Source organism: Mobula birostris, chromosome 8 (genome assembly GCF_030028105.1).
Source record: "Mobula birostris isolate sMobBir1 chromosome 8, sMobBir1.hap1, whole genome shotgun sequence".
Classification (NCBI taxonomy): domain Eukaryota; kingdom Metazoa; phylum Chordata; class Chondrichthyes; order Myliobatiformes; family Myliobatidae; genus Mobula; species Mobula birostris.
In genome coordinates this window covers 147,061,687-147,089,057 of record NC_092377.1, presented here as the reverse complement: position 1 = coordinate 147,089,057, position 27,371 = coordinate 147,061,687, and the positions used below count along the sequence as shown (strand labels likewise).

At 43.6% G+C, this 27,371-nt stretch overlaps 1 protein-coding gene across 1 annotated transcript in view; it reads left to right on the top strand.

Moving 5' to 3' along the window:
- LOC140201813 (phosphatidylethanolamine-binding protein 4) overlaps positions 1-27,371 on the top strand; it is a 462,510-nt gene that overhangs the window by 306,119 nt on the left and 129,020 nt on the right. Inside the window, exon 5 of the mRNA XM_072266504.1 lies at positions 3,540-3,585. Within this exon, the coding sequence (XP_072122605.1) occupies positions 3,540-3,585 (46 nt within the window). The remainder of the gene's footprint in view (positions 1-3,539; positions 3,586-27,371) is intronic.

Here is a 27,371-nt window from a genome sequence, read left to right as displayed (position 1 = left end):
AAATAAATACTTCTGTACGTATTGTGAAGAGTTTCAGTGGTTATAAGTTCAGGGAAGGAAAGTGGGATGTCCTTAAATACACCACAACAAAGTATTTAAGGCAAATAAATCCCCAGGCCTAACCAAGTGTATCCTAGGATATTGTAGGAAGCAAGCTAAGAAATTGATGGTGCCCTGGCAGAAATTTTTGTGGCTTCCTTAGTCATGGTTGAGGTACCAGAAGACTGAAGGTTGGGAATGTTGTGCCTTTAATTAAAAAGAACTGCAAGGACAACCCAGGATCTGCAGCCTGGTGGGCCTAACATCATTGATGAGGAAGTTACTGGAAAGATGCTCAAAGACAGGAATTACTTACAAGAAAGACAAGAACTGATTAGAGATAGTCAACCTGGCTTTCTGAATCATGTCTCACAAATTTGACTTAGTTTTTAAAGAGGTGACTAAGAGAATTGTCAAGGGTAGGGCAGTAGGAAATGTCCACCTGAACATTAACAAGGTCTTCTATGGCGGACTGGTCTAGAAGATGAAATCGCTTGAGATCCAAAGTGGGCTGGACAACTGAATAAAAAAAAATTGTCTTGATGGAAGAAAACAGGATGGTAATGGAGGGTTCTTTTTTAGATCGGAGGCCTGTGACCAGAGGAGAACTGCAGAGGTTGAAGCCACTGCTATTGTCGTCATATGGACAATTTATTGAAAATGTAAACACAAGAGATTCTACAGATGGTGGAAATCCAGAGCAATGCACACAAAATGCTGGGGAAACTCAGAAGGAATTGATAGGAGAGAAGAGAGGACAAGGAAGAAAGGGAAGGAGGGGACCAAGGGGATGTGATAGGGAGGTGAAGAGAAGAGGTAAGAGGCCAGAGTGTGAAATGGAAAGGGGGCGGGAGAGCAAATTTTACTGGAAGGAGAAATCAATGTTCATGTCATTAGGTTGGAGGCTACCCAGACAGAATGTGAGGTTGTTACTCCTCCACCCTACAAGTGGCCTCATCGTGGCAAAGGAGAAGGTGCTTTGAAGAAGGAGGATATCTCTGATATCCTGGAAAGGAAAGCCTCATTCTGGGAACAGATGCGTCAGAGATGAAAGAACTAAGAGAAAGGAATGGCATTTTCATAGGAGGCAGGGTCAGAAGAGGTATAGTCAAGTTAGCCATGGGAATTGGTAGGTTTATGAAAGATGGTAGTAGGAGGTTTGTCTCCAGAGATAGAGACAGAGAGATTGAGAAAGGGGAACAAGGTGTCATAAATGGACATGAAAATGTGGGTGGCCTGATTAGTAAGTTTGCAGATGATACCAAAATTGGGGCTGTTGTGGACAATGAAGAAGGTTATGTAAGATGCTTACAGGACATTGATCAACTGGGAATCTTTTTCCCATGGTAAGGGAGTCTAAAACAAGAAGATTTAAGGTGGGCATAAACACAAGAAGTTCTGCAGATGCTGGAAGTCCAGATTAATACAAAATGCTGGAAGAATGTTACAGCTATATAAGACCTTAGTTAGACCTCACTTGGGGTACTGTGTTCAATTCTGGTCACCTCACCACAGAAAGGATATGGATACTATATAGAGAGTGCAGAGGAGATGTACAGGGATGTTGCCTAGATTGGAGAGCATGCCTTATGAGAATAGGTTGAGTGAACTTGGCCTTTTTTCCTTGGAGTGAGGGAGGATGAGCGGTGACCTGATAGAGGTGTATTAGATGATGAGAGGCATTGATCCTTTGGTTAGCCAGAGGCTTTATCCTAGGGCTGAATGGCTAACAGGAGGGGGCATAGTTTTAAGGTGCTTGGAAGTTGGTGCAAGGGAGATGTCACAGGTAAGTTTTTCCACACAGAGAGTGGTGGGTGTGTGGAATGCACTGCCAGTGACGGTGGTAGCGGCAGCTACAATAGGGTTTTTTAAGTGACTCTTAGATAGGTACATGGAGCTTAGAAAAATAGGGGGCTTTGGGGTAGGAAATTCTAGGCAGTTTCTAGAGTAATTTACATGGTTGGTACAACATTGTGGGCTGAAGGGCCTGTAATGTGCTGTAGATTTCTATGTTTTTTATATTTAATTCAACAGGTCAACCAGCATCAATGGAGAGGAATAAAGAGTCAATGCTTCGGGCCAAGACTCTTCATCAGGTTTAAGATGAGAGAAGAAAGATTTAAAGAGGATCTGAGTGATAATTTTTTATACTGATGGCAATGATATATGGAACAAGCTGCCAGAGGAAGTGGTGGAAGTGGGTACAGTTGGATCATTTAGAAGATATTTAGTCAAGTTCATGGATAGGAAAAGGTTAAAAGTGATATGGTCCAATTGTGGGCCAATGTGAAGGCAATTTGGTGGGCATGGGTGAGTTGGGCCAAAGGGTCTGTTTCTGTGCTGTATAACTCTGCAGTCTGGCTTGATAGAGTAGGCAGAGTTGAACAGTGAAGTTTGAGGGCATTGTATAAACTCTTTGGGTATCTGGCAGTAAATATCAGAAATTTCTAGCTGTAGTCATGGAGAAGTTGAATATTCAAGGACTATAGACCCAAGAGTTTCAATATAGTTCTAAATTTCTGAGATGAAGTCATTAAGGGTGGACAGATGGATGCAGTCAGTAATGCTTGTGAGGTTGGGATATTTGTCCCTGTAGTTATGGCTGCAGATCCTGATCATGATCTTCATGGAAGAGTGGAGTGTCTATAAGAAAGGTTTGTCAGTCAGCTGCATGTAAACCATTCTACTGCTGCCTAATGCACATTCATCTTAAATACAACCTATATGTAACTCAAGACTGTCAGACAGTTTCAGCTATGTTAAAATTATGTGCTCACAATTCACATACAAAATTGGAATCAAAGTGGCATATTTAATCTAAAATATGATGTGTCTAATTTTGTCACCTACATTAGCATCTATTTTTCTGAGATAAACGGTACTTTAGTAAGATAATTTTGGTGCAAAGGGCAGTTTGAAACCAAAATTTAAGTTAAATTTGTCTCTCTGGTGCAACATTCCATGTTTCTTTAAGTTTTGTCCAACATTGAGGAGCACTGCTTCTTAAGATAAGGGAGTATGGTAACCAGGAGGAGGCTTCCTTGCCTGTATTTGTCCTGCCACTTGAGACTTAATAAGCTTTGGAAACAATGATTGAGGATGCACTATCTTTGGTGGATCTGCACTATCAGTAGGACACAGCACAGCAGGATTGTGATGGATCAATAAGACTGGTAATTGGTATGAGTTTGTCAGTGTACTGGCTTTGACCTCCTTAGCTTCTCCATTAATGCCATTACTTGACTGTAGACTGAGTTGGAATTAGGGTCCTTTTTGGGCCATGAAAGAGTGAGTTTTATTCTATTAGCCTGCATAATACCAAGAATATTTACTGTTCTCATGGGATAACAAACCAGGCCTTGGCTTCAGTAGGCTAATGAATGTTCAGTGAATCCACTGTTAAGTTGTGGGGAAATTCTGAATCTGTGTTGGATAATTAATTTTGGATTTTGTACTCTAACAAGATGTTTCAAGAATTCCTTCTCATTTCCCACTGACAGGGTAGCGATCTCCTGGATGGAAATGCTAAAGGCATGGTTCTCTCAGGTAAGCAATATTTGATCACCATTCCCTTAATGTGCCATTTTCCACCCACTTCACAACCAATAACCCCCACACAGCCACCTATAGCTAGAAGTACTGGGCTGGCACAATACTCCTCCAGTCCTGTGACATAAGGATTGCTCAGTGATTTAGTCAGAAGAGGAGGTGTGCTTATTAATTCTTACAGAATAAGGAAAATAACTGAACTGTTTATGGAGATCTTAAAGGTATATTCTCGGTAAATTTTAAACTCAAGAAATTTTACAGATGCTGGAAATTCAGAACAACACACACACAATGCTGGAGGAACTCAGCAGGTCAGGCATCATCTATCGCAATGAATAAGCAATCGAAGTTTCAGGCCAAGACACTTCATCAGTCCTGATGAAGGGTCTCAGCCCAAAACATTGACTGTTTATTCATTTCCATCGATGCTGCCTGACCTGCTGAGCTCCTCCAGCATTGTGTGTGTGTGTGTGTGTGTTGTACTGATAAGTTTTGTCAGCTCTAATTCCCACAACAGTTTCCGAATACCGTTTTGGATGGATGATTAAAGTTAAAACAAAAAAAAATAGTGACTCATGCTGTGTGCATTTGTAACTGGAAAGGTGAAATTAAGGACACTGTATATACCTTTTTCAGTGCAACACAAATCCTATAGCACCTTGCTTATTTATGTTCAGGGATCTGCAGCATTTATATGATGCCTTTTAGGTAACAAAACATCACAAGCCAATTAACAGAATCACTAGCAAGACAAACTTTGGCAACAATCCAGAAAAGAAGATAATACAAGTCAGAAGCTAGGTTTTAATGAGGGAAAAAACAGACATAAAAGGCAAGGAGATCTGAAAATAAAATTGCATGGAAGGGTAGTTAACATCAGGGATCATCAAGATGTTTTGGAGTGGAGAAAGATTATAGAAGCAGAAGGGCTGACTACAGGGCAGTTTCAAAACTGAGTAAACATTAAAATATTGAGGCAGGAGAACAGCAAGAAGCAATTCAGGGCATGTTTTGCAGTCTTAAGTCATTTTAAGATTTGTAAAGTAGAATGTGAGAGGTTGACTGTAATATATTGCAACAAAGGTTCCAAAGAGGATATCAACAATCTACAGGTTGAGGCAGAATAGATCCAGACAATGTCGCAGAAATGGAAATAGGTGATCTTGGCGATAATGAGAATATGGTCTGATGGCAAATTTATAAATATGTTCTAAAAAATGAAACTGAATGCTGTAGATCCACCAATGAGGTCACTCTTACAAGTTCTCTAAATACTATTCAGTCTTACTGTTACTGCTGTGTTAAAATAGATAAACCAGATGGACTGCCCAGTTCTGAAACCATGACATAGTGTGCTCTATCAGCCGGGTAGAAATGTACATCATCGCAATCTGTATCCTCATCGCCAGCATTTATTTCACTCTACCTTTACTTTTAAGCCATTGGATCAATCCAGATTCAGTGGCCAGCACACAACTGCATGCCAAAAGTATCAGGCATACCTGCAAATGAGTTGCTATCCTGCTTAAGTGACAAAACAGGATTTTGTGTGTGTGCGCGCGTGCTAAACAGGAAGAGTGTCATGCTATGGACAGAGCTAAGAGATCTCATAACCAGGAGAACAAATCAAAGGTCTACAGTCTTGCTTATCACATGCATTCATTACAGTTGGTGATCAATTAAACAACTAGTAGGAGGTGTATGTGCCAAGAACATCCTCTTTTCATTGATGGTGGTGCCCAGCACATTGCCCTATTGATAATTCAATTTGACTTCATCCTTAGAGCCTCCAAAACAGTTAAACAAGTCTTCAGTCAATTCCAGGTGATAGTTTAAAAAAAAGGTGACTGCACTAGATAGAATAAAGGCTATGGGGCCAAATAATAACATCAAGTCTTAGCATCATGTCTTAGAATATATGAGGTCCAGAACTGGCTTTACCTCTTTAAACTCTTCCAATACAGTTATATGATGATGCCATCATAGCTTTGATCCATAAATGGACAATGAAACTGAATTCCAGTCCCGAGGTTAAGATTGGCTGCTCCTGGGCTCAAAGGCTGCATTTGAGTGAGTGTGGCAGCATAGAACACCAGTAAAACTAAAGTCAATGGATATGAAGGAGAGCACTCATGGTGGTTGGAATCACACAGGGTTGCTGGAGGTCAGTTATCTCAGCCCCTACACATTGGTATGAATTTGTCAGAGTGTTGGCTTTGGCTCATCTTTAGCTGCTCCATTAATGACCTTCCTTCATTCATATGAAGTGGAAATGTTCACTGATTATTGAACATTACTCAATTCCATTCATGACTCTTCACAAATGAAGCTGTGTTAAGTACAGGAAGATCTGGATCCGAGCAGATAAGCAGGAAGTGACATTCATGCCACAAAAGTGCTAAGCAATGATTATCTCCAACAAGGCAGAGTCTAACAAATTAAATTACATTATATTTGCTGACTCACCCCCACCTTTAGTAATCACCATGGATCAGAAACTCAACTGGCATTGTCTCTAAACATAAGACTCAGAGGCTGGGGAACCTGCAACAAGTGACTCACCATCTAATACCTCATTTCCACATTTACAAGGTAAAAGTCAGAAGTGTGAGTAAATATTCTCCACTTTCACATCAACAACACTATGAACCTTGACAAGGTCCAGTTCATAAAGTCTAATTGGCTGGTGAAGAGTATCAGATCGATTTTGAGAATGTGGTAAGTGCACATGCTGATTGATCACACAGTGAATCAATTGACCCTTCAACCATGCAGAAGGCTGTCTGTTTTTGCACAAGCCTTGGAGTGCGCACTATTTTCACCTTGGTGGGCCAGCACTGTAAGTTACCCAGCATGTACCATGGCTAACAAGACTCAGTAGAAATGTTTAATCCTACTACTCCATTGTTGTTCTTGCTTACATGACAGTTGGTGTTCTATCCACCACCTTAAACAATCATTCTTTCTGATAGCAAACTATGGCTGCAATGTATATCATCTTCAAAATATACCTTTGCCATAATGATATTACTTTCCAAACCTACAACTTCTACCACAAAGAAGGGTAAGTGCTTCAAATGCCACCATGACTCACTTGTTCCCCTCCAAGTTGCATTCCATCCTGAGTTGGAAATATCTTATCCTTCCTTCATTGTCACTGAGGCTAACCTAGGAACTACATGCCCAAAAGGATGGCGAGTATTCTTTCACTAAGTAATTCACAGGATAACCCATCATTATTTTTCAAAGTAAATAGAGATGTACAGTAAATTTTGGCCTTGCCAGTGATACCCAGATCCCAAAAGCTGAATAATTTTTTCTTAAAGTGCACCATTAATCAAAGGCCCTACTCACAATTGACAACAAGACAGGTTTTCTACCTTTGGTAACTCCCTGTAACATGCATGCAATTTAAATGAGTATTCATACTCACCGAGTGGTTATTATCCATAGAGGTTTGGCTGCGTGTTTCTTCATTTTAGAAATGGTCACAAAATCACCACACCATGTCCCACCGAGTGTGCCTAGCCAGTTACTATGATTTGAATCAATTGAAACATATAAAAAAAAATTCTTCTAACGTATTACACCTACATTAAACTTCCACAAAGTGCTCTTTTGTGTACTAGCAACCTTAGTGACCAAAAATGCTGCGTTAAGAGAAGTGCTGGCTGACAAGAGAAATTTGGGATAGTATTGGCTGACAAGAGAAATTAGGGATAGTATCAATTCCAAAGAAGAAGCATACAAATTAGCCAGAAAAAGTGGCTCAGCTGAGGACTGGGAGAAATTCAGAGTTCAGCAGAGGAGGACAAAGGGCTTAATTAGGAAGGGGAAAAAAGATTATGAGAGAAAACTGGCAGGGAACATAAAAACAGACTGTAAAAGCTTTTATAGATATGTAAAAAGGAAAAGACTGGTAAAGACAAATGTAGGTCCCCGACAGACAGAAACAGCTGAATTGATTATGGGGAGCAAGGACATGGCAGACCAATTGAATAATTACTTTGGTTCTGTCTTCACTAAGGAGGACATAAATAATCTTCCAGAAATAGTAGGGGACAGAGGGTCCAGTGAGATGGAGGAACTGAGCGAAATACATGTTAGTAGGGAAGTGGTGTTAGGTAAATTGAAGGGATTAAAGGCAGATAAATCCCCAGGGCCAGATGGTCTGCATCCCACAGTGCTTAAGGAAGTAGCCCAAGAAATAGTGGATGCATTAGTGATAATTTTTCAAAACTCATTAGGTTCTGGACTAGTTCCTGAGGATTGGAGGATGGCTAATGTAACCCCACTTTTTAAAAAAAGGTGGGAGAGAGAAACCGGGGGATTATAGACCGGTTAGCCTGACATCGGTGGTGGGGAAAATGCTAGAGTCAGTTATCAAAGATGTGATAACAGCACATTTGGAAAGCGGTGAAATCATTGGACAAAGTCAGCATGGATTTGTGAAAGGAAAATCATGTCTTACGAATCTCATAGAATTTTTTGAGGATGTAACTAGTAGAGTGGATAGGGGAGAACCAGTGGATGTGGTATATTTGGATTTTCAAAAGGCTTTTGACAAGGTCCCACACAGGAGATTAGTGTGCAAACTTAAAGCACACGGTATTGGGGGTAAGGTATTGATGTGGATAGAGAATTGGTTGGCAGACAGGAAGCAAAGAGTGGGAATAAACGGGACCTTTTCAGAATGGCAGGCAGTGACTAGTGGGGTACCGCAAGGCTCAGTGCTGGGACCCCAGTTGTTTTCAATATATATTAATGACTTGGATGAGGGAATTAAATGCAACATCTCCAAGTTTGCGGATGACACGAAGCTGGGCGGCAGTGTTAGCTGTGAGGAGGATGCTAAGAGGATGCAGGGTAACTTGGATAGGTTGGGTGAGTGGGCAAATTCATGGCAGATGCAATTTAATGTGGATAAATGTGAAGTTATCCACTTTGGTGGCAAAAATAGGAAAACAGATTATTATCTGAACGGTGGCCGATTAGGAAAAGGGGAGGTGCAAACGAGACCTGGGTGTCATTATACACCAGTCATTGAAAATGGGCATGCAGGTACAGCAGGCGGTGAAAAAGGGGAATGGTATGCTGGCATTTATAGCAAGAGGATTCGAGTACAGGAGCAGGGAGGTACTACTGCAGTTGTACAAGGCCTTGGTGAGATCACACCTGGAGTATTGTGTGCAGTTTGGTCCCCTAATCTGAGGAAAGACATCCTTGCCATAGAGGGAGTACAAAGAAGGTTCACCAGATTGATTCCTGGGATGGCAGGACTTTCATATGAAGAAAGACTGGATGAACTGGGCTTGTACTCATTGGAATTTAGAAGATTGAGGGGGGATCTGATTGAAACGTATAAAATCCTAAAGGGATTGGACAGGCTAGATGCAGGAAGATTGTTCCTGATGTTGGGGAAGTCCAGAACGAGGTGCCTCAGTTTGAGGATAAAGGGGAAGCTTTTTAGGACTGAGATTAGGAAAAACTTCTTCACACAGAGAGTGGTGAATCTGTGGAATTCTCTGCCACAGGAAACAGTTGAGGTCAGTTCATTGGCTATATTTAAGAGGGAGTTAGGTATGACCCTTGTGGCTAAAGGGATCGGGGGGTATGGAGGGAAGGCAGGTACAGGGTTCTGGATGATTAGCCATGATCATACTGAATGGCGATGCAGGCTCGAAGGGCTGAATGGCCTACTCCTGCACCTATTTTCTATGTTTCTATGTTAAAGTGAAGTGTAACAATGATCGCATTTCTTCTAATGACACTGGAAACAAGCTTTGTTTAAATATGAATACTAACTATGTTAAAATAGTTTTTTATGTTGTCTTTAATCTTAGCAGAAATTGAAAGAAACACAGGGAAGAATTCATGTTATAAAATATTTGAATCATCTTTGTAAAAGATTTCTTTGGTTATAACTTTTGAAAATAATTAACACGTTTATAACAACTGATATGTAGGAGCTTAAATGTCTGTTCCAAAATATCCACAAATTAGTTAAAATCTCAGGCAAACTTTAAATCTAGTACATTATGTACCTCTAGTGGCTCTTTCCCTCTCCAACATCACCTCATGCTGTTCATACAATTTGCTTTCTAGGCACCTTCAGTTTTTATGCAAGCTGCCTATGGGCACCAAAAAAATCTAAGAAGAAACTCATTCTGTCAACACAACTTCATCACCCTATCCCAACAATCACATTAGTAGTAGTCCAATTTCTTATTGCTTCCAAATTACATACCACAGCACTTTGAAATTGTTTCTGTAAGAAACTTTACTTTGTTGGAATGTAAACCTACTCGCATATGCCCGTCTTTCCTCATCTACTTACATTGTCATATGTGAATTTTACTGTCTAAAATTTTCTATATTTTCATTCTTAGTGAGCTTGCGTTATGCTCACTTGCCTCGAGACAAGAAACTCACAAACTTATCTCTTATTTTGATGTTATTTCAATAAATATTCCTGTAATGCACTTGATCATGCTCTACACTGCCTACCCTTTTATATTCTACAACCATTTGAATTGTGCTGTTTGCAATGTAACTCCAACAGAGAGCTGCTACTGGTAGCATTTCCAAATAATAAGACTGACACAGATTGTAACCCACTTAAACATATGGAGCTATGTTTATTTTTCAGAGTGATATTCTCAAAAGTAGAATTCATTTTTAAAACATAATGAGTGATTGCCATTCTTAAAGAGTGAATGTGTTGGTGATGGGGGGTAAGTGTTGAGTGAAAGCTAGTTTGGGTTTGTTTCTCAGATCTACTAATGGCATGATTCAGGGACTGAATGTGGGACCTTTCTGGTTGTCTTCCTATCACAGTCCCAAGATTGATGAAGATGAGGTAATAAATACCGGTCTTAACAGTGAAGCTCACACATCACAAATGAAATATAAAATAATACTTGTAATGCAGTCGCTCATAACACTGCAAAGTGGGCAAGATTTTCCTTTTACTATTTGCTGAGGCATGTAACAAATAATGTTGTGTTATTTAGATTGGAATAAACATTGATAAGTGAATTTTGTTCAATCACTTTTTTAATAGCAATGATATTTTCATTTTTGATTCTTCCCAAATATCCCAATGTATCTAGAATACATCAAATATATCTGCCTCCATAATTCAGCCAGCAAATAGGGATAAGCAATAAATGCTGGCATTACTAGTGATAATCACATCCTGAAGGAATAAATAAAACTATAGAATCTACATCAGTACAGTAACTATGTGCCTAGTGGCTGAGATAACATAGAAACCCATCCCAAACATTACTGCTGTCCCTAGAATGAGTTATGAAATTTTGTCATTGTGAAACTTTGGAAAAAAAAGGATACTGCCAAATGCAGCATGCAGAAAATTTGTGATAAATTTAATGAAATGCAGCAATGTCTTTGAATTTTATTGCAATAGTTTTCCGGAGGAAATGCAGCCTAGTGCATCTGACTGACTTCCTAGTCTTTTTTCTCATATTCTTAAATATTTACTTCTTTTATGTGTTTTCTAATTTGGTTTCAAATGCCATTAATTAACTATATGAATGATCACTTGGATGCTCTTTCTAAAAATGCTTGCCTGAAATGCCTGAAATAAGGATTCCTGCTTCGTTTTCATATTTCCAATATTATTCCTAGTTTATGCCTCATTATTCAAAACTCCATTTTACACATGTACAGTGGGTTCTGGTTAATTGGAACACACCAGGACCAGCGCCTTTTGGCCCAATTAAGTGGCTGCCTCAATTAATTGAAGTTTCATGGAAATAATTTAAAAGGTATAAAAAAGGGACAAACTACTGTTTAACTGAATACACATAAAAGTTGCTGGTGAACGCAGCAGGCCAGGCAGCATCTATAGGAAGAGGTACAGTCGACGTTTCGGGCTGAGACCCTTCATCAGGACTAACTGAAAGAAGAGCTAGTAAGAAATTTGAGAGGGGGAGGGGGAGATCCAAAATGATAGGAGAAGACGGGAGGGGGAGGGATGGAGCCAAGAGCTGGACAGAAAATTGGCAAAAGGGATATGAGAGGATCATGGAACGGGAGGCCAAGGGAGAAAGAAAGGGGGAGGGGGGAAGTCCAGACGATGGAGAATAATGGATGGAGTACGAGGGGGAGGTGGGGCATTAACAGAAGTTAGATAAGTCAATGTTCATGCCATCAAGTTGGAGGCTACCCAGACGGAATATAAGGTGTTGTTCCTCCAACCTGAATGTGGCTTCATCTTTACAGTAGAGGAGGCTGTGGATAGACATATCAGAATGGGAATGGGACGTGGAATTAAAATGTGTGGCCACTGGGAGATCCTGCTTTCTCTGGCGGACAGAGCATAGGTGTTCAGTGAAACGATCTCCCAGTCTGCGTCGGGTCTCGCCAATATATAGAAGGCCACATCGGGAGCACGGGACGCAGTATATCACCCCAGCCAACTCACAGGTGAAGTGTCGCCTCACCTGGAAGGACTGTCTGGGGCCCTGAATGGTAGTGAGGGAGGAGGTGTAGGGGCATGTGTAGCACTTGTTCCACTTACAAGAATAAGTGCCAGGAGGGAGATCGGTGGGGAGGTTTGGGGGGGATGAATGGACAAGGGAGTCGCGTAGGGAGCGATCCCTGCGGAAAACGGGGGCGGGGGAGGGAAAGATGTGCTGAGTGGTGGGATCCTATTGGAGGTGGCAAAGGTTACGGGGAATTATATGTTGAACCCGGAGGCTGGTGGGGTGGTAGGTGAGGACAAGGGGAACCATATTCCTAGTGGGGTGGCAGGAGGATGGGGTGAGAGCAGATGTGCGTGAAATGGGAGAGATGCGTTTGAGAGTAGAGTTGATGGTGGAGGAAGGGAAGCCCCTTTCTTTAAAAAAGGAGGGCATCTCCTTTGTCCTGGAATGAAAAGCCTCATCCTGAGAGCAGATGCGGCGGGGACGGAGAAATTGCGAGAAGGGGATGGCATTTTTGCAAGAAACAGGGTGAGAAGAGGAATAGTCCAGATAGCTGTGAGAGTCCGTAGGCTTATAGTAGGCATCAGTAGATAATCCATGGCTTATAGTAGGCATCAGTAGATAAACTTATACTAGGCATCAGTAGACACATCTGCTCTCATCCCATCCTCCAGCCACCCGACTAGGAATAGGGTTCCCCTTGTCCTCACCTACCACCCCACCAGCCTCTGGGTCCAACATATAATTCTCCGTAACTTCCGCCACCTCCAATGGGATCCCACCACTGAGCAAGTCTTTCCCTCCCCCTCTTTCTGCTTTCCGCAGGGATCGCTCCCTACGCGACTCCCTTGTCCATTCGTCCCCCCGCATCCCTCCCCACTGATTTCCCTCCCGGCACTTATCCTTGTAAGCGGAACAAGTGCTACACATGCCCTTACACTTCCTCCCTCACTACCATTCAGGGCCCCAGACAGTCCTTCCAGGTGAGGCAACACTTCACCTGTGAGTCGGCTGGGGTGATATACTGCATCCGGTGCTCCCGATGCAGCCTTCTATATATTGGCGAGACCTGACGCAGACTGGGAGATTGTTTTGCTGAACACCTATGCTCTGTCCACCAGAGAAAGCAGGATCTCCCAGTGGCCACACATTTTAATTCCACGTCCCATTCCCATTCTGATATGTCTATCCACGGCCTCTTCTACTGTAAAGATGAAGTCACACTCAGGTTGGAGGAACAACACCTTATATTCCGTCCGGGTAGCCTCCAACCTGATGGCATGAACATTGACTTATCTAACTTCCGTTAATGCCCCACCTCCCCCTCATACCCCATCTGTTATTGCCCATCCTCTGGGCTCCCCCCCCCCTTCTTTCTCCCTAGGCCTCCATTCCCATGATCCTCTCATATCCCTTTTGCCAATCACCTGTCCAGCTCTTGGCTCCATCCCTCCCCCTCCTGTCTTCTCCTATCATTTCGGATCTCCCCCTCCCCCTCGCACTTCCAAATCTCTTACCAGCTCTTCTTTCAGTTAGTCCTGACGACGGATCTCGGCCCGAAACATCGACTGTACCTCTTCCTATAGATGCTGCCCAGCCTGCTGCGTTCACCAGCAACTTTTATGTGTGTTGCTTGAAATTCCAGCACCTGCAGATTTGCTCATGTTTGCGTTTAACTGAATAACAAGTTATGTATTTAAATGAAATACATAACAAATTAAAACACTACCAATGCTATTACAGTACTATAAAACTGTGTAATACACACAAAATGCTGGAGGAACTCAGCAGACCAGGCAGAAAAAGAGTAAACAGTTGACATTTTGGGCTGAGGGTCAAGGGTCAAAGTTCTCGGCCCGAAATGTCGACTGTTTACTCTTTTTCATAGATGCTGCTGGATCTGCTAAATTCCTCCAGCATTTTGTGTATATTACTTTGATTTCCAGCATCTGCAGCTTTCCTCTTGCTAGTGACTATAAAACTGTGTATTAGTTCCTAATAGATATCAATGAAGGACTCCCTCCAGTTATTTTGATTGACTTTAAATGAACAGAGTCAGTGCAGACCTATTCATAATGGACTGACTTCATACAATGCATCCTCCAAATCTTCATTTTAAGTGTAACATTGAGATGATTGTCTGTATCTCCAAGTTCTTCATAGTACCCAACTTGTTGAAGTAGTGAAATAGTTTCATTTTCACTCCTGGCTGTCTCTGGCATCTCCAAGTCTGAAACCATAGTGAAACGGTTTTGAATCATCATACTGCTTATTTCCCGCCAGTTATCAGTGACAAGGGTTGCTGCTTTTTGAAGGCAAACCCATGCAACTGACACAGTTTAAAATCTATTCACTCTAAACATGGTGTAGTGCCCAATGGCATGCAAATGCATATGACTTATGCTAGTTAGAAACTGTTCAGCAACAACCCCGTCCCAAATAAATGAAGGGAATTCCAGCTATTTCCTCAATTAGTTTTTGTTCTTTAAGATATGTCTCAAATATGTAACTGCCCCGATTAACCGTTGGCCCAATTAACTGGAATTCACTGTACTAAGTTATGCATTAGTTACCTATGATGCAACATATCATCAAATTATTGCATTTATATTGCTCCTTTAACTTAGTAAACTTCCCATTCATTTGTCACATTCTGACAGGTTTTCTAATTTCATCACTTTGCTTTCACAATCCTTGGCCTTTCCCAGTAGCTCCAGTCTTTTCCTTTCTACCTTCTACAGTCCCTTCCATTGAGTGATCACAGGTATTATCACTGACAAATTGTAATGCATACCAGCCTTTACTAAATGATGAGCTTTTGCAATATTAGGCCGTTGCATAAGTTGCAGTTTTGTCAATGATGGTTGTTGAAGTTTATGAAATGTCTGATTGTGTATCCTGTTTCAAAGGAGCTGCTGATCTTTGCTTCTGCATTGTGTTAAAATTATAAGAAGAAAATGAAAATTCATGTGGCTGCCTGTAAAATTAATAAAGTAATGAAGTTCAAAGTAAATTTATTATCAAGGCACCTATATGTAACCATATACTACCTTGAGCTTTATTTTCTTTTGGGCATTATTTTCTTGCAGGAAGATAAAGAGATACAGTAGAATTTCTGAAAATCTACACATAAACAAAAACTGACAAAAAAACCAATGTGCAAAAGATAACAAATCATGGTGGTAATAAAATTAAGTAATTTTGAGCGCCTGAGTTGGCGAGTCCTTGAATGTAATAGACAGAATCTGGTAAAAACTAGTGCCAGATGTGAGCAAGGAACCACAGGAAAGAATTGAGAATTTTGGAAATTACCAAAGTCTAAAACTTGAGTTGTGGGAGAGTTTAAAAACCTCTACTTCAGTTTTTCTGACACAATTAGGATTTGTTCTCATGACTGCAGAACCCACCCGCAGGTTGTTTGAAATGTAGCCTTAAATAAACACTTTTGATCATTAATTTGGTCATGGAATTATGACTGTTGCAGTGGGTAATTAAAGAAGCAAGAGCAATATATTAAAGACTAAATAAACGTAAAATATTCAGACCCAGAAATAGTGCATTTGGTCTAACAGGTCCATGATAGTAATTATGCACCACACACCCGCCTTCGCCCTTTTGCAACAAGTCTCAACAGAAGGTGCCTGTCTATCCTATTTGTAGATCATTATTTCTTCAGCTCAAATGGATTCAACAGAATTGTGCAGACTTTAAGTGATTTTTAAAGATGCTGGCTGCCAGAGATCAAGAAAGGTATCAACAAACTTGCAAACTGTTGAAAATTTAGTGCTGCTGGACAATAGTTTCTGGAGTATGCATATACATACACACACACAGATAGACACACAGATGTGCACACATACAGGCACACAGACTCTCCCTCTCTTTCACACACACACACACACACACACACACACACACACACACACACAAAACACTTACTTGCCCACCCCTATGTTTCTTTGCTCCATTCAGCATCTCTCAAATCATAAGATACCCCAGCAGGGAACTCTATCATAATGAGAACTGCTAATGAGGCTCCATCATTGCCAAGCAGCTTGCATATCGCTCTTCAGGAATTGAGGGAGAAATCAGTAGATCATCACTTGCCTGTAAATGAGTTAACTGAGCCAAAAACTGCCATGGTTTTGTTGATGTTATTAGCCTCTCTAAACTATTGGCTGGGAACAAATTCTCTTTTAATGAGATGAGAAATGGTTCAATCACGGTGGCAGTATTACCCACCTACCTAGCCCAGTAAAGAAAAAACAAACTTTCAGCAACATTGAATATGGTGAGCAAAGGATACAGTAGTTGGAGAGAGGCAGACATTCAGTACATGGAAAGATTGCTGTTAACCCACCAGACATGCATTTATCTTCTGACAATATGAAATAAAATCATGTACTGCAGTAATGTTAAAATATTAGCTTTAAAATTAATTCATTCTGAAAAAAATGAGTACAAAACCAATACTTCACATTTAGCCCTTGCCTTTCACACTGATATGGTTTTGCTTTTAATTTGAGCCTGTTTTGAATGCACACCACCTAGTTTTTGAGTGAAGTCGCCATTCAGGATGAAAATGCCTATTTATCAACACACACACAATGCTGGAGGAACTCAGCAGGCCAGGCAGCATTGATGGAAAAAGTATAGTTGACATTTTGAACCGAGACCGTTCATCAGGACTGGGGAAAAAAAAGTTAGAAGGTGGGGAAGGGGAGGGGGAAAGGAGTTGAAGTAAGGAGCTGGGAAGTTGATTGGGTGAAAGCGATACAGGGCTGGAGAAGAGAGAATCTGATAGCAGCGGACAGAAGGCCATGGAAGAAAGAAAAGGGGGAGGGGCACCAGAGGGAGGTGATGGGCAGGTAAGGAGATGAGGTGAGAGAGGAAAAGGGATTGGTGAACGGTGAGTATTACTGGAAGTTCAAGAAATCAAAGTTCATGCCATCAGGTTGAAAGCTACTCATGTAATTTACTCATGTACTCATGTACTTACATGACGGAATGTAAGGTATTGCTCCGGAGTATGGTCTCATCACGACAGTAGAGGAGGCCATGGACTGTCAGTGCTTATCGGTTCAATGTCTATTCAGCAATCTGATGCCAGTAGGGAAGAAGCTGTTACTGAATTGTTGAGTGTGTGCCTTCAGGCTCCTGTTGCTCTTCCCTGATGGTAGCAGTGAGCAGAGAGCATGTCCTGGGTGATGAGGGTCCCTAATGATTGATGCCGGCTTTTTGAGGCATCACTCCTTGAAGATCTCCTGGATGCTGGGAGGCTCGTGCCCACGATGGAGCTAAATTTTTAACTTTCTGCAGTTTATTTCATCGAGTGCACTACAATCCTTTCCATACCAGGCAGCGATACAACCAGTTAGAATGCTGTCCATGGTACATCTGTAGAAATTTGCGGGTGATTTTGGTGACATACCAAATCTTCTCAAACTCAATTGGTTTCAATAGGTACATTTAATGTCAGAAAAATGTATACAATATACATCCGGAAATTCTTTTTCTTCGCAAACATCCATGAAAACACAGGAGTGCCCCAAAGAATGAATGACAGTTAAATGTTAGAACCCCAAAAGCCTCCCCAGCTTTCCTCCCATGCACAAGCAACAGCAAAGTGACAATCCCCCCCACCCCCAGCAAAAAAGCATCAGTGCCCCCCACCAGGCCCTCAAGTGTGCAGCAAAGCATCAATAAAGATGCCTGCTGCGTTCACCAGCAAGTTTTATGTGTGTTGCTTGACATTCCAGCATCTGCAGATTTCATTTAGTCCTGACGAAGGGTCTCGGCCCGAAACGTTGACTGTCCCTCTTCCTAGAGATGCTGCCTGGCCTGCTGCATTCACCAGAAACTTTTATATGTGTTGCAATAAAGACACAGACTTGCAGTACCCCAAAGACTACTCGTTCACCTGGTAATTTTACATACCACGGGCTCTCTCTGTCCCTAATAAGGGAGAGAGACAGCTAATGAAATATAGCTGCTATTGTGCCTTCTTTGTAACTGTATCAATATGTTAGCTCTGGGATAGATTCTCAGAGATGATGACACTCAGGAGCCTGACATTGCTCACCTTTTCCACTTCTCATCTCTCGAAGAGTACTGACGTGTGTCCCTTGTCATACCCTTTCTGAAGACCACAATCAATTCTTACTGATGTTGAGTGCAATATTGTTGCTGTGAAATCACTCAACCAACTAATCTATCTCACTCCTGTACACTTTCTCACTACCATCTGAAATTCTGCCAATTGATGTGTCATCAGCAAGTTTATAGATGGCATTTGAGCTGTGCCTAGCCACATAGTCATGAGTGTAAAGAGAGTAGAGTAGAGCAGTGGGCTAAACACACATCCTTGAGATGCGCCAGTGTTGATTATCAGCAAGGTGGAGATGTGATTTCTGACCTGTACAGACTGTGAACTTCCAGTCAATATCCCCTCTATGGTGTGTGGATGTGCGCACACACACATCTTTTGCTACAAGCGCACAAAGGAACTTAAACTGCGCACAAAAAAGTTGTCACCCTCTATCTCATTGGCATGTTAAGTATATTTCACGATCGTACGCAATCACATTTCCTTTTCCGGTTTCTGATGCAGACGGTGTTGACAACATGGAGTTTGCGATGATTTGTCTGCAAATTTTAGAATTGGCTCATTTATACTGTTTTTTATTGAAGAAATATGCACATGTTGTTGTCACTGGGCAAAAAATTGCACAGCACAGGAATTTTGCACACACTGGTCATTACAAATTAGAGGGATCATTGCTTCCAGTGAAGAAGTTAAGGATCCAGGTGCAGAGGGAGGTACAAAGGCCCAGGTTTTTTGATGTTTTTTTTATCAGAAACTGTTGGAATGATTGTGTTAAATGCTGAGCTGTAGTAAAAAAACAGCAGCCTGATGTAAGTTTTATTATTGTCCAGATGATCCAAGACCACGTGAAGAGCCAATGAGATCCCATCCATTGTAGACCTATTGTGGCGATAGGCAAGTTGCAGTAGCTTCAGGTCCTTGCTTAGGCAGAACTTGATTCTATCCATGACCAACCTATCAAAGCACTTCATCACCATCGATGTGAGTGCTACTGGACGATAGTCGTTAAGGCAGTTCACCCGGCTCTCTTTGAGCACTGGTATGATTGTTGTTTATTTGAAGCAGGTGAGAATTTCCGACTATAGCAATGAGAGATTGAAAATGTCTTTGAACACACTCACCAAATTTTCAGAAGCCTCCCAAGTATATCATCAGGGCCTATCGCTTTGTGAGGGTTCACCCTCTTGAAAGACAGCCTGATGTCGTCCTCCAAGACAGGGATCACGGTCTCTAGATGCTGCAGGGATCCTCTAGCTGTAGTTTTATTGTCCCTTTCAAAGTGAGCATAAAAAGTGTTGAGCTCATCTAGGAGTGAAGCATTACTGCCACTCACGATATTAGGTTTAACTTTGTCGGAATTAATGGCCTGCAAACCCTGTCTGAGTTGAGGTGCATCCGATTCCACCTATAGTCTCAATCAGAATTGTTCTTTTGCTCTTGAGGTGACCCTCTGCAAATTGTACCTGGTCTTCTTGTATAGCCCTGGATTACCAGACTTGAATGACACAGATCTAGCCTTCAGCAGACTATGAATCTCCTGGTTCATCCACGGCTTTTGATTCAGGTATGTTCTTATAGGCACATACTCATCCACACAGGTTTTAATAAAGCCAGTGACAACAGTGGCATATCCATTCAGACTCTAAGATAAATCCCTGAATACTGTCCAGTCCATTGACTCAAAGCAGTCCTGTAAGCACTCCTCTGCCTCCCTTATCCGTACCTTCTTGGTCCTCACTACTATTGCTGCAGTCTTCAGTCTTAGGGAGTAGAAATGCAGCCACGTGATCAGACTTTTCCAGATGTGGGCGTAGGATGGCATGGTAAGTTCTCTTGATGGTGGCATAACAGTGGTCCAGTGTGTTGGCTCCTGTGGTTCCACGTGTGATATTTTGATCATGGTTATTTAGACACCTTTTTAACCTGCCCCAACTAAAATCCCCTAAAATGATCGGGCATGCATCAGGATGCACGGTTTCATGCCTGTTGATTATGTCGCTCAGTTCGTCCTTTTTGACACGGGTTTGAGGTGGAATGTACATGGCTACCGAGATGTTGGCTGAAAATTCCCACTGCGGATAAAATGGACGACTCTTGATTGCGAGGTGTTCCAGGTTGGATGTGCAGGAGTGGGACAAAATTGCCACATTTGTGCACCATGTGGAGTTAATCATAAAGCATACACCAACTCCTCTGCCTTTGAAAAACTCAACAGTCCTATCTCGGCAAGGGATCGTGAAGCCAATGAGCTGTATCATTGCTTCTGGAACGGTGGAGGTATCCAAATCTCCAAGAAACAGAACACAACAATTCCTGAGGTCCCTCTGGAGTATGCCTATTTTTACAGTCCAAAGACATGCTTGATTAGTATGTTATTGGTCAGTGTAAATTGTCCCCTGATTAGGCTTGGGTTAAATCGGTGGGATTTTGGGTAGGCCAAAAACGCTTGTTACACTCTGTATCTCTAAAATAGAAAATAAAAAAAATTGCAGTCATTAAACAGGGAAGGAAATCAATGGCCCCATGACACTTTCTATCAGTCAGGTTGCAGTTAAGGGAATGAATTGATTAAAGGGCCAGTGAACCAAGTTAGAAAATTACTATTAACACTAAACATGTGGAATGGCACAGAACGCTATAGATAGTAAGATTCCCTTCACCACCTTAATGTTCTGGGTTATATGTTAGTTAAAATCTTTTCTCAAAATCATTCCAGCGTAAGTATTTCAGTAAATTGTTCAGATGTGATGAGGAAAGGTGCAGAAAAATTTTGCTTGTTGCAGTGGATTTCATGTAATCTTTAGTTTTCATTTATTTTGTGCACATAAAAATCAGCATACTGCAGACTATTTTGTTCAATGTGTGCAGAGGTCAAAAGGGCCTGAGCATTCCCCTTTAACAATGGAATGGAAATTGTACAAAGTGAAATGTTTCGCAGCTAATGTGCATGAAGTGATTAGGTATAAGAACCTTTAACTTCATGTTGTTATCTAAGACAATGAATTTCTTCCCTTAATGCGGGGGTATGCCCCTAAAGTAATACTTCTCAGAAGAAGCACGTCAGAGCTTTTACTAACATTAGAGATGCTTTCTGGAAAAGTCAGATGTGGATAATAACAGAGGAGTTGTGATGAAAGTATTCTTATGACTGCTATGCATTGGCTAGTTGACTCAATTAGATGGGCTAAGATAGGATACATGCTTGCATTATTCTGGGTGGAAATCTTTATTTTGTGTTTCCAACTGAAGGTTAAGTGTCATTTGCAGTCATGTAAGTGAAACCATTGATTTCTTTTTTTTTAACAGAGAGATGAAACTTTCAATCCATAAATGCTTTATACTTATCACTAATTAACTCTGCAATCCTGGTAAATTTCAAGAAAAGGATCTGATTCTTCATAAAGAAGTCAAAAATCTCTTTGCAGATTTGATTGCAACAGACTTCAGGACAGCCCCTCAAGCTGTGGACACCTTGGAGTTCCCGCAGGCAGGCTGTTTGTGAGACATTATCTAAAAAGGTCTGTCTCTGAGGAGTACTTGAGAGCTTTGACATTGATCTTCTTATAACAACACCTCCTGATGACAGTATTTTGGCCAGATTGAAATTAAGCCAGTGGATAAAGTGATGATCAGTCCAGGAATTATTGATGCCTGTAATGGCCAGGGTAATGCAAGCATTTTTGGAGATCCTCCCTCAAATAATGATGCAATGTAACAGGTGTCAGTGTTTGGATAACTGTGTCATTATGAGATCTTGAAATGATAAACTTCACAATATATTTCAGAACCTGATTCTGACTCTGTTCTACCCCAGTGATAGAATACAGTGTTCCAAGCATGTCAGGAGAATTGCTCCATTGGAGTTGTTCTTCCCTACTTTTTCCTTACCAATTATGCCTTGCCAGAGTTCATATACCCTCCCATTCTGATGTTGAAGTCAACTGGAGAATCAGTCTATGGACCAATTACAACTATGCCAGAAGTTCTGAGTGGAGCCTAAAGCCCATTCATACCATGAAAGTGATTGCTAGTTTCAGACTGAATCATCACATGCTGTCTGACATTCGAGGTCTGAGCTTCCAATGCACTGCTGTAAAATTCATCTTCAGTTAAAGAGCTGCAGATCAAAGATTGGACTTGAAAGTTCAGTGGTGCTATTTTAGCCCTGGATACAGTTGTTTAATTAGGCTTTGAGGATGTCAAGGTTCTGCAGCTATTCTCCCCTCTCCCCCCCCCCCCCCCCACCCCGCACATTACTCAGAAAACAGATGTGCTCCTCTGGAGAAGTTTCAATGACTCTCTGAAGAGTCAATCACCTATCATTATGTTGAGAATAGCATTCATAATCTCAGTATTGCCACTCTGTTTACTATCAGCAGGCTGAGATTGCTGCTGCCTAGTACAATGTGGTGCTTTGTGAAGTTGACCTTTCTTGATCCTGATTGCATGTAAAACAAAGGTGCGCAGAAGGCCATTACAAGGTGTGGACAATGATGATTAGTCATTGATTGTATTGTTTGGTCTTCATTGGATACATAAGTCTGATTATGTAGAATAAGACCATAAGACCTATGAAATGGGAGCAGATTTAAGCCATTTGGTCATTGAGTCTTTCTGCCATTTGATCATTGCTGAGTTATTTTCCCTCTCACTCCCATTCTCCTGCCTTCTCCCCATCACCTTTACTAATCAACACTTATTAACCAATGCCTTAAATATGCCCAATGACCTGGCCTCATAGCTGTCTGTGGCAATGAACTCCATCCTCTGAAGAAAGCACCCTCTAAAGATATTCCCCTTCACCTCTATTCTAAAAATGATGTTCTTCCGTTCCGAGGCTGTACCCTTTGGCCCTGCTCTTCCACTATTAGAAACATCCTCTTCATGTCCACTCTATCTAGGCCTTTCAATATTTGGCAGGTATAGATTTGGTACAGCATTACTTTTAAGGATTTATCATTGCAAAGAGATTACAATGAACAATAATGGAAAGAAGATAACATGAGTCTGATGTATTGAAGTTTTTTATTTACCTATCTGATATAGAAGTCTATGTCAGGTCACCTTTTAATGGTTGTGAGAAGATGATACGTATTGCTCCTTGTGTTGTTAGGGATTTATTGTAGCGATGTGCTACACACAGAGCTAGAAATAATGACACACAGTCTGTAAGTTGCACTCGAGACTAGTTTATTCAAACTTTGTGGCACTGGCTTCGCTTTTACGCAGTTCTGTTCCTGCCCTCTCCGGGCGGAAATAACATCAGAGGTGCATTACAAAAGTCTCTTCCCGCATGCGGGCTTTCTGCCCTTGCTGGTGAAGAAGGCCCAGCGCCATTTTGGGGCTGGCCTCTCTGCTAACGCGCCTGCCATTTTGTGAGCCGGTTCGCCTGCGTAGAAAGTGGGTTGCCACATAACCCACCCCACCAAAACCGGCGATACACCCCCCACTGTCCACAGTCTGGATCAATCTCTGTTTGAGCGGTCTGCCTCTGCGCCGTGGTGCCTGAACGTCGACCGGCTGCGCCAAGTCCACATGGGCCGGTTTGAGTCGGTCCACCGTGAAAACCTCCTCTTTCCCCCCAATGTCCAGAACGTACGTGGACCCATTGTTCCTGATCACCTTGAACGGCCCCTCGTATGGCCGCTGTAGCAGTGCCCAGTGTGCGCCCCTTCGTACAAATACAAACTTACAGTTCTGCAGGTCGGGATCTGTCCATGCTGTGAAGTCAGTACAGGGCCAGGTTGCTGTGCCTTTCGCGTAGTCTGTCCAGGACTGCTGCGGGTTCTTCCTCTTGCCCCCTTGGGGCTGGTATGAACTCTCCTGGGATGACCAGGGGTGCGCCGTACACCAGCTCGGCCGACGAGGTGTGCAGATCCTTTTTGGGCGCTGTACGGATTCCAAGCAGGACCCAGGGAAGCTCATCCACGCAGTTAGGCCCTTTCAGGCGGCCATGAGAGCCGACTTCAAGTGAGGTTGGAAGCGTTCCACTAGTCCGTTCGACTATGGGTGGTAGGCAGTTGTGTGGTGTAACTGTGTTCCCAACAGGCTGGCCACAGCCGATCACAGGCTGGAGGTGAACTGGGTGCCTCTATCGGAGGTAATGTGGGCCGGTATCCCGAAGTGTGCTACCCAGGTTGCAATCAGCGCTCGGGCACTGGAATCGGTGGTGGTGTCGGTGAGCAGGACTGCCTCTGGCCATCTCGTGAACCGGTCTACCATAGTTAGGAGGTATCGCGCTCCTTGCAACACTGGCAGGGGCCCCATGATATCCACATGGATGTGGTCGAACCTCCGGCGGGTGGGTTCGAACCGCTGCGGCAGAGCCTTAGTGTGCCGCTGCATCTTGGCTATTTGACACTGCATGCACGTTTTGGCCCATTCGCTGACCTGTTTGCGAAGTCCAGGCCACATGAACTTGCTGGAGACCAAACGGACGGTTGTCCTGATAGATGGGTGCACCAAGCAGTGTATGGAGTTGAAAACTCGCCGCCACCAGGCTGCTGGGACGATGGGGCGAGGTTGGCAGGTAGCCACGTCACACAGGAGGGTCCTCTTTCCTGGGCCTACGAGGAAGTCTTGCAGCTGTAAACCAGAGACTGTGGTCCTGTAGCTGGACATCTCGTCGTCTGCCTGCTGCGCCACCGCCAGTGCTGCATAGTCCACCCCCTGGGACAGGGCCGGGATAGCTGGTCTGGAGAGTGCGTCTGCCATGACGTTGTCCTTTCCCGAGACATGCTGGATGTCCGTCGTGTACTCGGAGACGTAGGACAGATGTTGCTGCTGGAGGGCCGACCAGGAATCAGACACCTTCATGAACGTGAAGGTCAACGGTTTGTGGTCCGTGAACGAGGTGGACGGCCTGCCTTCTAAGAAGTGCCTGAAATGCCAGATTGCCAGATATCGTGCCAACAGCTCCCGGTCAAAGGCACTGTACTTGAGTTCGGGTGGCCGTAGGTGCCTGCTGAAGAATGCCAGGGGTTGCCAGTGGCGCCAGCACCCCACCGACTGCTGTGTTGGATGCGTCCACTGTGAGGGCAGTTGGAACGTCCGTTCTGGGGTGCACCAGCATCGCGGCATCTGCCAAGGCTTCCTTGGCTTTAACGAAAGCGGCCACGGCCTCTTCGTCCCAAGTAATATCCTTGCCTTTACCCGACATCAGGGTGAACAAAGGGCGCATGATACGGGCTGCTGAGGGGAGGAAGCGGTGGTAGAAGTTCACCATACCAATGAACTCCTGCAGGCCTTTGACTGCGAAGTGGTGGATTGCATCTACCTTGATGGGTAGAGGTGTTGCCCCGTCTTTGGTAATCCTGTGGCCCAGGAAGTCGATGGTGTTGAGTCTGAACTGGCATTTGGCCGGTTTGATCGTGAGGTCGAAATCACTCAGGTGGGAGTAGAGCTGGCGGAGGTGGGACAGATGCTCCTGACAACTACTGCTGGCTTATGAGGATGTCGTCTAAATAGATGAACACAAAGTCCAGGTCGTGTTCCACCACATCCATTAGTCGCTGGGACGTCTGTGCAGCATTCTTCAGGCCAAACGGCATTTGGAGGAATTCGAACAGGCCGAATGGGGTGATGAGTGCTGTTTTGGGGATGTCGTCAGGGTGTACCAGGATTTGATAGTATCCCCAGACGAGGTCTACTTTGGAAAAGGTGCTTTCCCCATGCAGGTTTGCTTCAAAGTCCTGTATGTGCGGCACAGGGTAGTGGTCTGGAGTTGTAGCTTCATTCAGTCTGCGGTAGTCGCCACATGGTCTCCAGCCCCTGGCTGCTTTGGGCATCATGTGCAGGAGGGAGGCCCGTGGGCTGTCAGACCGCCTTATGATCCCCAATTCCTCCATCCTCTTGAACTCCTCCTTCGCCAGGCAGAGCTTGTCCGGGGGGAGCCTTCGTGTGCGGGCGTGGAGGGGTGGTCCCTGGGTCGGAATGTGGTGCTGTACTCCGTGTCTGGGCATGGTTGCCGTGAACTGCGGTACCAGAACCGATGGAAAGTCCGCCAGGATTCTGGTGACTTCGTTGTCAGACAGCGTGATGGAGTCCAGGTGTGGGGCCGGCAACTTGGCTTCACCCAGGGAGAACACCTGGAAAGTCTTTGCATGGACCAGTCTTTTCCCTTGCAAGTCGACCAGCAGGCTGTGAGCTCACAAGAAGTCCACCCCCAAGAGTGGCTGGGCCACGGCGGCCAGTGTGGAGTCCCACGTGAACTGGCTGGCGCCAAACTGCAGCTGCACTGTGCGGGTGCCATAGGTCCGTATCGTGCTGCTGTTTGCGGCCCTCAGGGTGGGACCCGGCTCCCTGTTGTAGCTGTCGTACCCCGTCAGGGTAAGACGCTGATCTCCGCTCCGGTGTCGACCGAGAATTGGCACCCCGACTGTTTGTCCCAGACATACAGGAGGCTGTCCTGGTGGCCAGTGGCCGTAGCCATTAGCAGCAGCTGACCCTGGCGTTTCCTGGGAACTTGCAGGGTGAACGACAACGGTGGGCTTCTATGCCCCACCGCTGGTGGTAGAAACACCACTGTTCATTGGCCTCCTCACTCTTGCCTCTGGATTGTGTGCGCTCCATTGCCGGGCCTGGTCTGGCCTGCTGTTGGGCGCATGGCTTGGTAATCTGTCCGACGGACACCCCGCTCTCCCTCTTGGCTTTCCACAGCACGTCTGGCCAGGCTGCCACCTTCCGGGGGTCACTGAAATCTGCGTTGGCCAGCATCAGATGTATGTCCTCGGGCATTTGTTCTAGGAACACCTGCTCAAACATGAGGCAGAGCTTGTGTCCTTCAGCCAGGGCCAGCATCTCATTCATTAATGCTGATGGTGGTCTGTCTCCCAAACCGTCCAGGTGCAGCAAGCGGGCACCTCGCTCACGCCGTGAGAGGCCAAAGGTCCCTATGAGCAGCACTTTGAATGCTGCATATTTGCCTTCTTCCGGAGGTGACTGTATGAAATCCTCAACCTGGGTGGTTGCCTCCTGGTCAAGGGAGCTCACCATGTAATAGTAACACGTGGAATCAGAAGATATATGCCAAATCTGGAACTGGGCTTCTGCTTGGGCAAACCACACGCGTGGTCGCAGAGTCCAGAAAGTTGGCAGTTTTAGTGAAACTGTGTGACAGATGAAGAGTTGATCATATTTGGTCCAATTCCCGTTTGGACCATTGGGGTCACCAATGTAGCGATGTGCTACACACAGAGCTAGAAATAACGGCACGCAGTCTGTAAGTT